Source organism: Lichenostomus cassidix, chromosome 2, assembly GCF_008360975.1.
Source record: "Lichenostomus cassidix isolate B80296 chromosome 2, HeHo_3.0, whole genome shotgun sequence".
Lineage (NCBI taxonomy): Eukaryota > Metazoa > Chordata > Aves > Passeriformes > Meliphagidae > Lichenostomus > Lichenostomus cassidix.
Genome location: NC_139482.1, coordinates 29,672,742 through 29,685,017, shown reverse-complemented (window position 1 = coordinate 29,685,017; position 12,276 = coordinate 29,672,742). Strand labels below are relative to the sequence as shown.

The window sequence follows — 12,276 nt, the reverse complement described above, 5'->3', positions numbered from 1 at the left end:
CCTTGAAAAAATACAGTATAAATAATACAGGCCATACAGTAATCTTTGGAAGAATTAAAATTAGGCAAAATACAATCTTTTTTCCTGCTCTCTTCATTTAGAGAAGACTAACGTGATTTCTCATTCTTGTATTGAGAATCCTCTTAATGAACTAGGTGAGCATTTACACTAGAAGATTCAGGTTGGCTAACAGATGCCCTGAATGGTCAGACTATGTGTCCTTCTCTAATGCTCACAAGATTTTACATAAGAGAATAAAATGTATTAATGTCTGCCAGAGAAAAAGAAGCTCCTAGCATTTCTAGCATAAAACTGGAAATACTTAAAGGCATGTAAGAAGATGAGCATATTTTAAAACCTTATTGGTAGTATTAGTATTTTTGAATGAGTCATTAATTTTAAAAGTATCAAAATGCTTGAGACAAAACAGAGATTTAATCAATAAGTAGTTATTTCCAATAACTACTAATCTATAAGTAGTTATTTCAGTCCTTTTGAATAAAAGAAGAGAAACAGCTGGCTGATGGATGTTAAAGTTGATTTTAGGCCAAATTTGAGTACACTGTTTTCTTTAAAAGACAACTGAGGTTTTTAATAGAAAAGGCATAGATAATCAAAAGAAAACACAAACTTTAACAATCAAAAACATACTGAAGCATTAATGAAACTCTTATTGACATTTTTCTAAGCAAGTTCGTCTGTGAACTCTGATTGGTTTTATGATTTTAAAGTTATAGGGAGCCAGAGGACAATTAAACCTGCTTTTATTCCTTGTTATCATATGGCAGGTAAAGATGGCTGTTAGGCAGAATATCCAGTGAACTCTTCTTATGCATTGTCAAGTTACTGATAATAATTTTGTGTAGCTTTTCCTGTCTTTCATGGAGTTACCTCCCTGCTTCTGAATTTCTGAGCCTCTGGGGGACTTCAAAAGAATTTTTTTTAATTTTGGGGGTTGAAACCTTTAAATGGCATGTTTTATCTTGGATAGGGTTTTTCTCCAATCTTGTAAGTGAGAATATCATATATCAACAGCTATCTGTATTAAAAGAATGTATTACTTCAGCACATTTCAAGCCTGGAATAGCTTTGTGAGTTCCTGTGGTCACAAATGCTGGTCAGCTGGCCTTTAAATTGAATGTTTTGAAATTTATGTAAAAAGCTGTGTCTTTTAGCTATCCCAAGGCTAATCTCTTTTTTTATTTTCCTGATATTTCAAAGGTTACATGCTTTGCTTATGTTATAACTGGGACAGACACCAGGTTTTCATCTATTTCTTAGTAAAACCAGCTTGATGTTTATGTGGTTTTGTACCCTAGTGTCATAAGCTGTAAATAAATTCTTGCTGTTGTAGCAAGGGTGAGCACAATGCCTAAACATATGCAGTGGTTAGTTATGCTTACTGCATCAGTTTATTCCTGGACCATGATTTTTGGCTTATGCTACAGTGGAGTAGCCCACAGAGTTCGTTTTTTCGTTCGTTTACAGTGTTCAAGTAGGAGAATCTTCATATAAATACAACCAGAGCAACTTCTGTATGTGCCCCTCTTCCCTTGTGCTAATATTTGTGAGCACAGGCAGTGTGCCATCAGAGCAGGCACACTGCAGCATAGACAGTGCCATATAGATCTGCTGTGTGGCAAGAATATATCAAGACAGATAATACAAGACTGGGAAACTTCATACTTAGGGTTGTGTCAGTTATTTTGAGCAGCATGTTACACTGTGAAAAAGCACGAGAGTAAATAGTGAGGACTGTCAGATATTGTCATTTTATAACTTCCTGTTAAATATTTTCTAGAGGTGGGAAAACATGGCTGTTGTTGTACCTGGTCTTTCTTTTTCCATTTTAGGGGTTTTGTGGTTACTCTTTTATTTGGAAAAAGCAATTCAGAAAAATACCTTGAGCAGTGTGAACATTCGTTTCTCCCTTGTACATCAGTTGGGATCCCTAAGGTAAGGAAAGCTTTCTGGTCTTGTAGATCAGATTTTACAACTTGGGAAATTAGAAATAATCAGTTTTAATCTAAGAACTGTGCCTGTTTCTCAAGGCAAAAGAGTCTGCTTTTATCTTTTGAATTAGCTGCAATGTGTAAGTAAAATGCATTATTTTTCCTTTTTGAAATACAAGTTTTTTAATAGATTATGGAAAGTTTGTTCCAAGTATTTTTTCCAAGTATATAACTGATTTATATAATCTGTGAGGCAATTACTAAACCATTCCTCTCCAGAATAGTTATGTGTGTTGGTTTATTCTGGTGGGTAGCTCTTCCTTGCTTTTTTGTGCAAGATTCTCATGACTATTTAGGCGTTTTCCATCACTGGGTCTGTAGTCTCTCCACTTTTGATTGTGGTCAGAAAGTTGCCTCCATAACTAAGAAAGTCAAACTGTAAGAAAGTCTAGATTTGAAGTGCTTCAAGGACGTAGAGGTTGTCTTTGGCTATCTTCAAGACCAAGCAGAAGTTTTGGAAAGGCAAAGATAAATACAGAGCAGCAGTGGAATCCACTTTTCAGCTCTTTTCTGAATTCTTAACAGACGCATCATTTTGGTTGATGGACTTAAGTTCAGGATTCCTAAGTGGATCAATCTTTCTGTCTGTTTAGCAGAGAAAAAATTGTTAATAGCCAAGGGGTAGAATTTCTAGGAATTCCTGGTTTATGAACCAATGCATCATGTTAGCTCAGAAGTTTAGATATATATTGGCCTTATCCATTTGCACTCATCAGAATAGAGAAAACACTCTAACCCAAAGATTGCTAATTATGTTAACCTCACAGCAATTCTGACTGAAGCATTCTGTTCTTTCTTAGCTGTCAGTTCACTACACTTCATGTTGTCTGTGAAAGGGCATGAGTGTTCAGCATTATCAGTAGCACATAGAAATTTATCTTGTAATTCAGCAGTAGGTTTTCTAATCACAGAACTTTTTCTGTGACTGGTTCATAGCTGGCTTGGTAAGTGGCCTTTTCACTTAAGTATTTGAATATTTTAAAATAAATCTGAAAGTATATCCTAAACTGTAAAGTAAGGTCACTGCTCCAGATGAAAAATACAAAGGTTAAGGCTGAGAAAGGGAAAGTCAGCAGTCAACTAATGATTCTGTTCTGTTAATTAAACCTGATTTTAGAGGACTAAGGTTCTTGGTGGTATATAGACTTTACTGCTTGTGTTATATAGATTGTGGGGTTTTACTTATGTCCTGTGTTTTGTGAACAGATTTAGAGAAGTTTTTGTGTCTTTTAAATTTCCTCTTCATGCTGAAACTTTTTTTAATGTTACTGTTACTTTTTTTTGGTTCAGTGCAGATGTATTGTCTGGTTGCTTTATAAAAGAATAAAATCTGGTGGAGTTTTTTGTGTAATCTTAGCAAATTCAATAGTTTGACTTGGGATTTGAGTATGGATTATTGACACATCACTTTTCTCAACTGACCTGTCTCGACTAATCTCTTGGTTTAAGTTTTGTAATATGAAGGCATTTATTTTTTGCTGACTTATGAAATGCTGTTTGAAGCTGTTCACCAGCTAAAATCTCTTTGTCTTCTACAGTAGTGTTTTGCATTTCTTTTTTGCCACTGCATTAAAATAGCATTTATAAGTGTAGCTGAGCTTTTCAGTAGCAGTGCAAGTAGAGATGAGTCCCAACCAAAACCAAATGTGTAGTTTGCTTGTGATTCCTATTTCTGTATTAAATTTCTGCTGACTTGTATGGAAAGTAATATTTGTAACTTGAGATTTTTTTTTCATATTTCAAACCACTGTGGCCCTAAGCGGTCTGGAACAATGAATATTCTTTCTAGTGGGTATTGTGTATAGATTATATTTCTTCCATGAACCAAGTACAAAGCTCAATTCTCCTTAATATGAAATTATTTTGTGGTAGTCTGAGGAGTAATGTGATGATGATACAGGTTCTTTATAAGAAGCAGTTTTTGTCAAAGACAGGGTTTTATTGATGTTTTGGGTTTTTTTAGGTACTTCAAGATTTTTTAGGCTAAGTGTTCAAATGCTTGATTTTATGGAAATCAGTTGTAATACAGAGAATCAAAGTTTTGACTGAATATAATGTGTGGAATGTACCATATGTTACAACACTGGATTTGGTGCTGATATGTTTCCTTGATTGTTTCATATTATACCTACTAACAAATAAATAATGAATACCTCACATTTAGGAGAATACTTAATGTACATTTGATGGAAAATTGTATACCTTTCTGCCTTTTTTTTTTGTTTGTTTAAATACCCACAGGGAGGCTACAAAACTAAGCAAGGCTTAGACTTGCTTTTCTTTTTACAAGTCTTACATAACTTTTGTGTCAGGAAGCTACTCAATGATGCAATAATGTACTGGCTCTGCAAGATACACAGTTGTCTGCAGACTTGTAGTAAAACCATGTTGAATGAAAGGAAAGTTTAGAGCCAGAATTCTGAACTGTTAACTTGAGTGCTAGTTTCAGTTGAAATTACAGATTCACTCCAACTTCAACAGAAGTGTGAAATGTTTGGTTATTATAGTTGATGTCTCTAAACTTCACCCAAAAGAAAAAAGAGTTTGTGTAGGCTGGGTAAAGTCTTGCCAAAGTACAGTAAGGTTACAATGATAACAACTTGCAAGAGGTAGTTGCACACTGGATCCCTGAATAGTCTTTAAGTCAGTGGGTTACATCCTATGGCATGGCTTTGGTGCAGATGTGTAAATAAACCCTGTGTCTTGTCCACTTCTGAAACCCTGGGACCATATTGGAGGAAATAGTAGCACAGTCCAAATGAGGCATATTTCATATTTGACAGTTACCTAACAGTTTCAAAAGAGGACCCTTTTGCAGTGAAGCAAAACTCTGAGGTTTTTTAACAGTCAGTGCAGTTAGAGGCTTGTGGAGCCTGGATTTGTTTGTGCTACATCTCACTTTGTGTATTGCATTCCCCCCCAAGTGCTTCCTACCTGCTTAAAATGAAGCAAGGAGGTGTCAAGTGTAAAAGTAACAAGTGATACCTGTTTTTCCTAACTAATGACTTAAAACTAGTAGAGTGCATCAGACTAATTGTGAGTGATGTGACAGTCAAATGGAACAGTTATCATGTGAGGTGGGTCCTTTAAGTCTTCCTTCTGTCTTCTGTGTCAGTGTCTGGAAGGGACACATAAAACCAACAGTGCTTTCCAAGTGGGTCTACAGTCAACTGTTGTACCTCTAGTAGAATAAAAGCACATACTCTTAATTTTAGATGTCTTCAGACATATCAAGTGCAAATTAAATTATTCTGCAGGCACATAAAGGTGTCACTGGAGAAAAGGAATATGAAAAAATGATCTAACCTTGTAATTGGCTCTGCTTTGAGCAAAAGATTGGATAAGATGAATTCCTGAAATCCAGGTTGAAACCTGGATCCTATGAGCGTATGAATATTGAAATTTTTGCCAAGTAATCTTGCATATTTTCTCTGTCCTTCTCTTTCCTGTGACTGCTGCTTTTTTTTGCTGCTGTATTTTCCTCTCTGTTTTCCAAATGTGGTTTTATGCATGCAGTCTTTCAAAACTCCCTTGACAATTTTGTTTGGGAATTTGTACTATGCCATGTTTAATAAAAATACTTAATTATTCAGTTCTGCATTGTTTTGGTGGTTTTGACACAATCAAGACAAAAATACTTTGCAAATTCATTAGTATATAGGTGGAGTATTATTTGAATGTGATCCAGCCTTATTCATATTAAAGTAGCATTGAAGGTTGCCTTGTATGGAAAGTTAAAAAATATACAGAATTTTGCAACAAAATATTTTTGTGTTGTGATACAGAGTTGGTTAAGTAGAAGAATGATTTCTTTTCTGGCCTCAGGTATTTCACTGCTGTTCAGTGTAAACTGATTGGAATGAGATTTACTTAAGGCAAGTCACATAGAATAGAAACCCTGGATATATGCTTTATAAATCTTTCATTTATGGTTTTGGTCGTTCTTCTTTGTTTCCAATATAGTCATAACTTCCTAGATCAAAGAAATTACTGGTTTATTTGAACAATAGTGTAAGTTGTTGGGTTGTTATTTCTGTGAAAATAGAGGGGTTTGTTGCCTATTTCAGTGAAATGTTGTAGAAATACACTGTATTAGTCTACATGAGAGAAGCACTGATAAAGGGTGTTCTTTTTCATTACATCACTTACCAAAAGTCAGCTCTGATGAGGTCATTCTTGGAGTTAACTGCTCTGAGTTGCAAATCCTTGTATAAAGTAATTTTTTTCCCTCTTCATCAATTACCTTCCAAAGGCTCATCTGTTGAGTAGCAATGGTACAAAAAAGTTATTTCTCTTCTGGCACATAAAATAAACTGAGATGGATAAAGAAACCAAAAAACCCGACTGAAAATTATCTGTCTGGGATGGCACAATCGAGTTCACAAACAAGTAGGGAACTGGAGTCTTGCATAAAAACTATCTTGTGCTGCTGTTGTGTCTCCCCTTCCTTCTTTTTCTGTTTGAGTTTTATTTCCTTCTGATCTAGTAATCTAGCAAACACTTGCTCCTGTATAGTAAGCAAGAAGTAGGTTTTCAGAAGTTCCCCATTATTCTTACTCTATAGTGAAAAATTCAGAAAATGTTGCCCAGAGAGGTGGTGGATGTGCCATTCCTGGAAACATTCCAGGTCAGGTTGAGCAGGGCTTTGAGCAACCTCGTGTAGTTGAAGATGTCCCTGCTCATTGAAGGGGGCTTGAACTAGGCCTTTCAACCCAAATCATTCTGTGATTCTATGATTATATCTTCTATATAAATTATAATAATATGGAAAATATATAAAGTCATTACTGGAAGTATATATATATATGCATATATATAATAAACAGTAGAGCTGTTTTTTAATTTGAGCTAAATCCTGCAAAGTTACATTTCCCAATCTCTTTGAAGTGCATAGAAGAAATGAAACGTGAAGCCAGACCTATTAAGATTGACAGAAGACTGACAGGTGCAAACATAATTGATGAGCCTTTGCAACAGGTAAGTTCTAACCAGGACTATTTAACCAACTTATATTTTATTTTAGCAAGTATTGACTATGTAATACAGAATTAGTTGAGTGACAAATATTACTAGTTGAATTTCAAAATTTTATAATAATTGAGAGTAATAAATAAAAAAAACATTGAAGATGGGACAGGATATTGGGCAATATTTGAGTATGTTTTCAGTATATTTTCTCAGTGTAGTGGTGATAAAAACTGTATGTGCAAACCAGTGTGAAAAAGAAGTTTCACTGTGGGAATTTTATTGTTTCACTGCCAATTTCATAATGGTAAGGGGAGTATTGTACACTGTGGTAACCTTTTAAGATAACTGTCTTGTGTTATCAGGCACAAAAAACTTGTATATTTTTTGTCCTTTTTCATTAGTTCATTTTAAATTTTTTTCTTTCCAATTTCAGGTAATCCAGTTTTCCCTGAGAGACTATGTGCAGTATTGGTATTACACACTAAGTGATGATGAATCCTTTCTTCTGGAAATTAGGCAGGCTCTTCAGTATGCACTTGTTCAGTTTTCTGCCAGGTGAGATTTATTTATATTTACATCAATATACTGTGGGTTGTATGGTAGTAGATGAGTGATGAAGTTCATTTGCTAGCATAGTTCACTGCATTTTACAGAAAGAACATGTAAAAATTTACGATTATAATGTAAGTATAATCTCTTGCTGATCCCTTAGGGAAGTAATGGAGATGATGGTGTTTGTAGTCAAAATATTTTTCAAAATGGCCATTTCAAAATTTAGATCAATATGTTAAATCACTGAAGTGCTTTTTTTTCTTATTTTGCAATTTAAGCATTAATTTTGTGAATCATCACCTCTTTGTACTCAGGTCTGTTTAGGTAAAGAGTAGGGCCATTCCCAAGGTAAGTCACTCCAGAAGTCTGAATTCAATATATGTATCACCTCAGACGATTTTTAGAAGTGGTGTGGCTCTTCAATATGTAAGAACAATAGGTATTTTAGAAAGAATAGTAGTCCAGGGAATGAAATGAAATGTGACACATGGAAACCTGTTTTTTAAAAACAGGATTGATAGGGAACAAGTGGATAGTTTAATTACCCCTTATTTCTACTGCTGTTCCCTGTCTTCCTGCTACTTGATTAGGCAACTTGTCTGAGAAATTTACAATTTACGTCTTTAGTATGGCTGATTTCTCAGCCCAGGTACCATATGCCTTTATATCCATACAGTTGTTTATTAAGTTTTTATTTCAGGTATTCATCCCAGTATGCTAATGGTTACCTGCTTTCTCTGAGAAGAGATTGTAGGTCACCTGAATATAAACAGCTTCTTAGCAATTTTTGAGGTGTTATCCCCTCCCTCTGTTGACTGGAAAATGTAGGTTAGTGTGCTTTTCTGTCAGCAAGGGCCAAAGATGAAGAGCTGGGTTTCATACTAGGAAAAATTAATTATATTATAATCTTACTAGTAGTAAAATAATGACAGTACTAGGAAACAGTATTGAAATAGTGAAAACTATGCCGAATAAACTATGTTACAGCAGCCAAATTTACGGTTGTGTGAAATGTACCTGGCTACCCAGCTTCAATGTTTTTGTCTGTTTGGCAAAGTTACTTCACTGGGCAGTGTCAGGCACTGAGTTTGTGTCAAAGTAGGTCAAGTTCTAGCAAGTTTATTTTTCTTTCCTATTGTACTAAAGCTCTTTCAAAAATAGGCACTGCTCCTGTGCAGTTGTGTTCCGCTGTACAAAGCAAATCAATTTCACAGGCCTGCAGCAGTTCTTCTGCAGAAAAAATGATGTAGTGTATTTATAATGCCTGTAGTTGGATATAGCTGGAGCAGTTTAGATTAGTGCCATTGCCTATAGTTCCACACAGCCTGTGAGCTTCTGGGGAGAATGAGTACAGTGGGAATTTTTTGTTCCCTGGGAGCTTTGGGAGCCTGGTGTAAGGTTGCCACCCAGTGGTTTTGTGCGGTTCTGTCGTGTGGAGATGGGGGATCTGGACTACTGATGCTTTCATCGACTGCCCTTTGGGACAGCTCTGCTGCTTATTTACACATCCACATTGTGCAGTAGGTGGCCCTTTCTTCCAAAATTCCTTATCTCTTTTTCATGAGGAAAGAAAGAGCAGCTAAGGGAGCAAACACAAAAAAAGAAGTGTTGTGGAAGGATTCCTGCTATAACCAAGTAGGCATCTTGAGAGAGTTCAGGCAATAAAATACTTCTTGCAGGGTAAGAGCTATTACTAGCATCAGGATTCATTAAACCTATAATGCACAATGACATTTTTCGTTTGCCTAGTAAGGCACAGACATCAGAAAAATATCTCTGTCCTTTTCACACCACTAAGGAAGTGGTTTCATGCAAATCTAACAGGGAGTATTTTTTGATATAAAACTATGCTCAGAATACGCTCGTGCACATTCTGCAAATTGAGAAAAAAATTATTTGTCCAGGTGCCTTCCAAAATGGTAGAAAATATGGCTGAAAAAGTCCTGGGGAGTATTTTAGTTCTAGGTTGTAAACTGTTTATTTCAGGACTTCTTACAGGTATTTGACAATGTCACAGATCAGAACACTATTCCATATGCAAATGTTTACTTTAAACTGAATCAAACATAGATATTAATGTGGTGCAAGAGAGATATTTTACAATATTTAACTTTTCAGTGGATAGGCAATTAGGAGACTGATTTATATCTTTGCTTTTCCATGTTTACTATCAGTGTGGTTCTTGGCAGGAGGGAAAGAGAAGTTTTTTATTGTTCTTTGTGTTCAGAATAACATAATTTGTTTTCATGGATGTCCTTTACTATTAGGTCAAAGGAAACAGACTGGCAGCCTTATTTCACTACACGACTTGTTGATGACTTTGGCACTCATCTTCGAGTTTTCAGAAAAGCTCAGCAAAGGATAGCAGAGAAAGGCGATCAGATGAAAGGTAACGTGAAATATTTTTTGTTTGAGTTTTAGTTGGCTGGTATATATGTGAAATATAGTTAGCCTTTTTTATAATTCAAGGTTGCTCTCAAGTTTCTGATCTTGAAAAAAACATGTTCTGTTTTGTTTTTTTTTCTTTTGCATAGATCAAGCTGAGGAACTTGTAGATACATTCTTTGAGGTTGAAGTTGAAATGGAAAAAGAAGTCTGTCGTGATCTAGTCTGCACTTCTCCCAAAGATGAAGAAGGTCTCTCAGTATAGTGTTCTGAGTAAATATTTTAGTATGGGAGACTAAATTAAAATACTAGCAATTGTGTTCACAATATGAAATGCATTAAAATCTTAGCATGTGACTTTCAAAGTGTTATGTACTATACATGTATGTTTCCTCTAGTTTGTACATATTAATGCTAAAATTAAGATGAAACGTGCATATGTAAGTCTTCCCCCTTTAATAGGAAGAATTTTTAGATAGAAATATTTTTGCTGGGAGGGAAAGGATGGTTTTGCAGATTCTTACATCTTTTTGTTAGATGTTCCTTCCTTACCACTATTCTGTAGTCTTCCTTCAAAAAACACTATCTTTTTTGCCAAGGGGTTGAAGGAGGGGAAAAGAATGTGTATGTTAAGTAAGGAAAATACATTAGAGTTAGGTTGTTGGGGTTTTTATATCTTGGAATTTGGCTTTCATTGTCTTGGTTTTGAGGTAGATCTTTCTCATCAGTGGTGCTTGTATTTCATCTGAAAGGTGCTACTGTGATGCTTTGCTTGTAAGAGATACGTGATTGTGTATTTGAACTCAAAATTAATGATTTATCTATGGGCTTTTATGGTATCAGGTAAGATGTGAAGTAACATAATATGAAATTGTGCTGAGGGGTTTTTGTTTTCCTTCTTTAGGATTCCTAAGGGATCTGTGTGAGGTTTTACTGTATATATTGCTACCTCCTGGAGACTTCCAGAACAAGATCATGCGATACTTTGTCAGGGTAAGTACAGATTTTAAAAGCCATCCCTGTTCTTTAGTTTAGTGTCGTAAAAAATGGTAGATCTAAACTTCTGCTCTTGTTTTCTAAAATTGATCTAATTTAATATCTGGATATTTTAAATGCAGTAGAGTCTCGATAAGTGTTTAGTAGCAGTGAGCAGTTTGTGTGAACTGTTTCTGAAAGTTGTTTTAGTTCTACCAACATTAGAAAAACATGATAAAATTGATATTGTTTTTCTTGAGGTATTAACAATTTATAATGTTAATTGGAAGAGAATTGTGGTAATGCCTATTAAATGTTTGCTGTAATTACACTTTTGTTATTTAGCCTCTACACAGTGATGTTTAAATTGTTGCAGTTATGCTAGCTTTTTGAATAAATGTATAAAATGAGCTATTATCCTTTGTTTTTAGGAAATCCTCTCCCGAGGAATTCTTCTTCCATTAATAAACCAGCTCAGTGATCCTGATTATATTAATCAGTATGTCATATGGATGGTAAGATTTAAAATGTTTAAAATTAATTATATTTCCAGAATATTTTCTTATAAAGCTTTAATTGTGTTCCTTGAAATCACAATGTATAGCTGTCTGGTATAAACCACATAGATATCTGGTTACCAGTGGATATGTTGGGAGAGATAGTGAACTTAGAGTTGCTATATTAAATTTTATACACACATACATACAGAGTCTATACTATCTGCACTTGTCTTTTTGATTGTTCAGCAAAAGTAGCCTGACTGAGGACAAAGGTATCACAAAACGTAAAGTTCACTCCTCTGACTGTTTTACTTGGCTGTTTGGGAAGGATAGCAGTCACCATGGAAGTGTCTTCTCCTGACTGTGTTTACAGTTTGTCCATTCAAGCTTAAGAGGCCTCAAGAATGAAAATTAGTAAGATTTATTTTCTGCTAAAGAATTTCAGGGTAATTGTTTTAGGACTGCTTTTGTTAATCCTATGTAATTCAGCTGAATGGGAAGAAATAAATTTTTTACTTTGATAACTCTCTTAATACATCTGCAAGAAAAGCCCCTAAACTTTTAAAGTAGTATTATATAGTAAAGCAAACATAAATAGAACATTTGTGCTTTAACTAACATTACTGATGCTTTGCAAAGCAAGTTAAAGCTTACTCTTATACTTTATGCTTTATAGTTCAGAAGTCAAGTTTAATTTTTCCCCCCAACTTCACTCTTTTTATTCATATATTTTAGTCTTACAGTGTACATTCAAATACTATGCTGAAAACTCACTTGCATTTCAAAGTCCTTATTATGTGTGGAATTATGGAATGGATTCAAGTGTACATGTGCAATGTTTCCTTCATTCCAGCTTCCTCCATTTCATGTAAAAGTTTGCACAC

General features: G+C 34.9%; 1 protein-coding gene across 5 annotated transcripts in view; it reads left to right on the top strand.

The window, feature by feature from the left end:
• Positions 1 to 12,276, top strand: part of SNX13 (sorting nexin 13) — a 112,283-nt gene that overhangs the window by 70,257 nt on the left and 29,750 nt on the right. For 4 of the 5 annotated variants that reach the window (XM_085050856.1, XM_085050857.1, XM_085050860.1 and 1 more), the window contains 7 exons: positions 1,854 to 1,956; positions 6,900 to 6,989; positions 7,414 to 7,535; positions 9,800 to 9,921; positions 10,067 to 10,168; positions 10,822 to 10,910; positions 11,324 to 11,407. In XM_085050856.1, coding sequence (XP_084906982.1) covers positions 1,854 to 1,956; positions 6,900 to 6,989; positions 7,414 to 7,535; positions 9,800 to 9,921; positions 10,067 to 10,168; positions 10,822 to 10,910; positions 11,324 to 11,407 — 712 coding nt within the window. The remainder of the gene's footprint in view (positions 1 to 1,853; positions 1,957 to 6,899; positions 6,990 to 7,413; positions 7,536 to 9,799; positions 9,922 to 10,066; positions 10,169 to 10,821; positions 10,911 to 11,323; positions 11,408 to 12,276) is intronic. The other variant, XM_085050858.1, reaches the window with a different exon arrangement.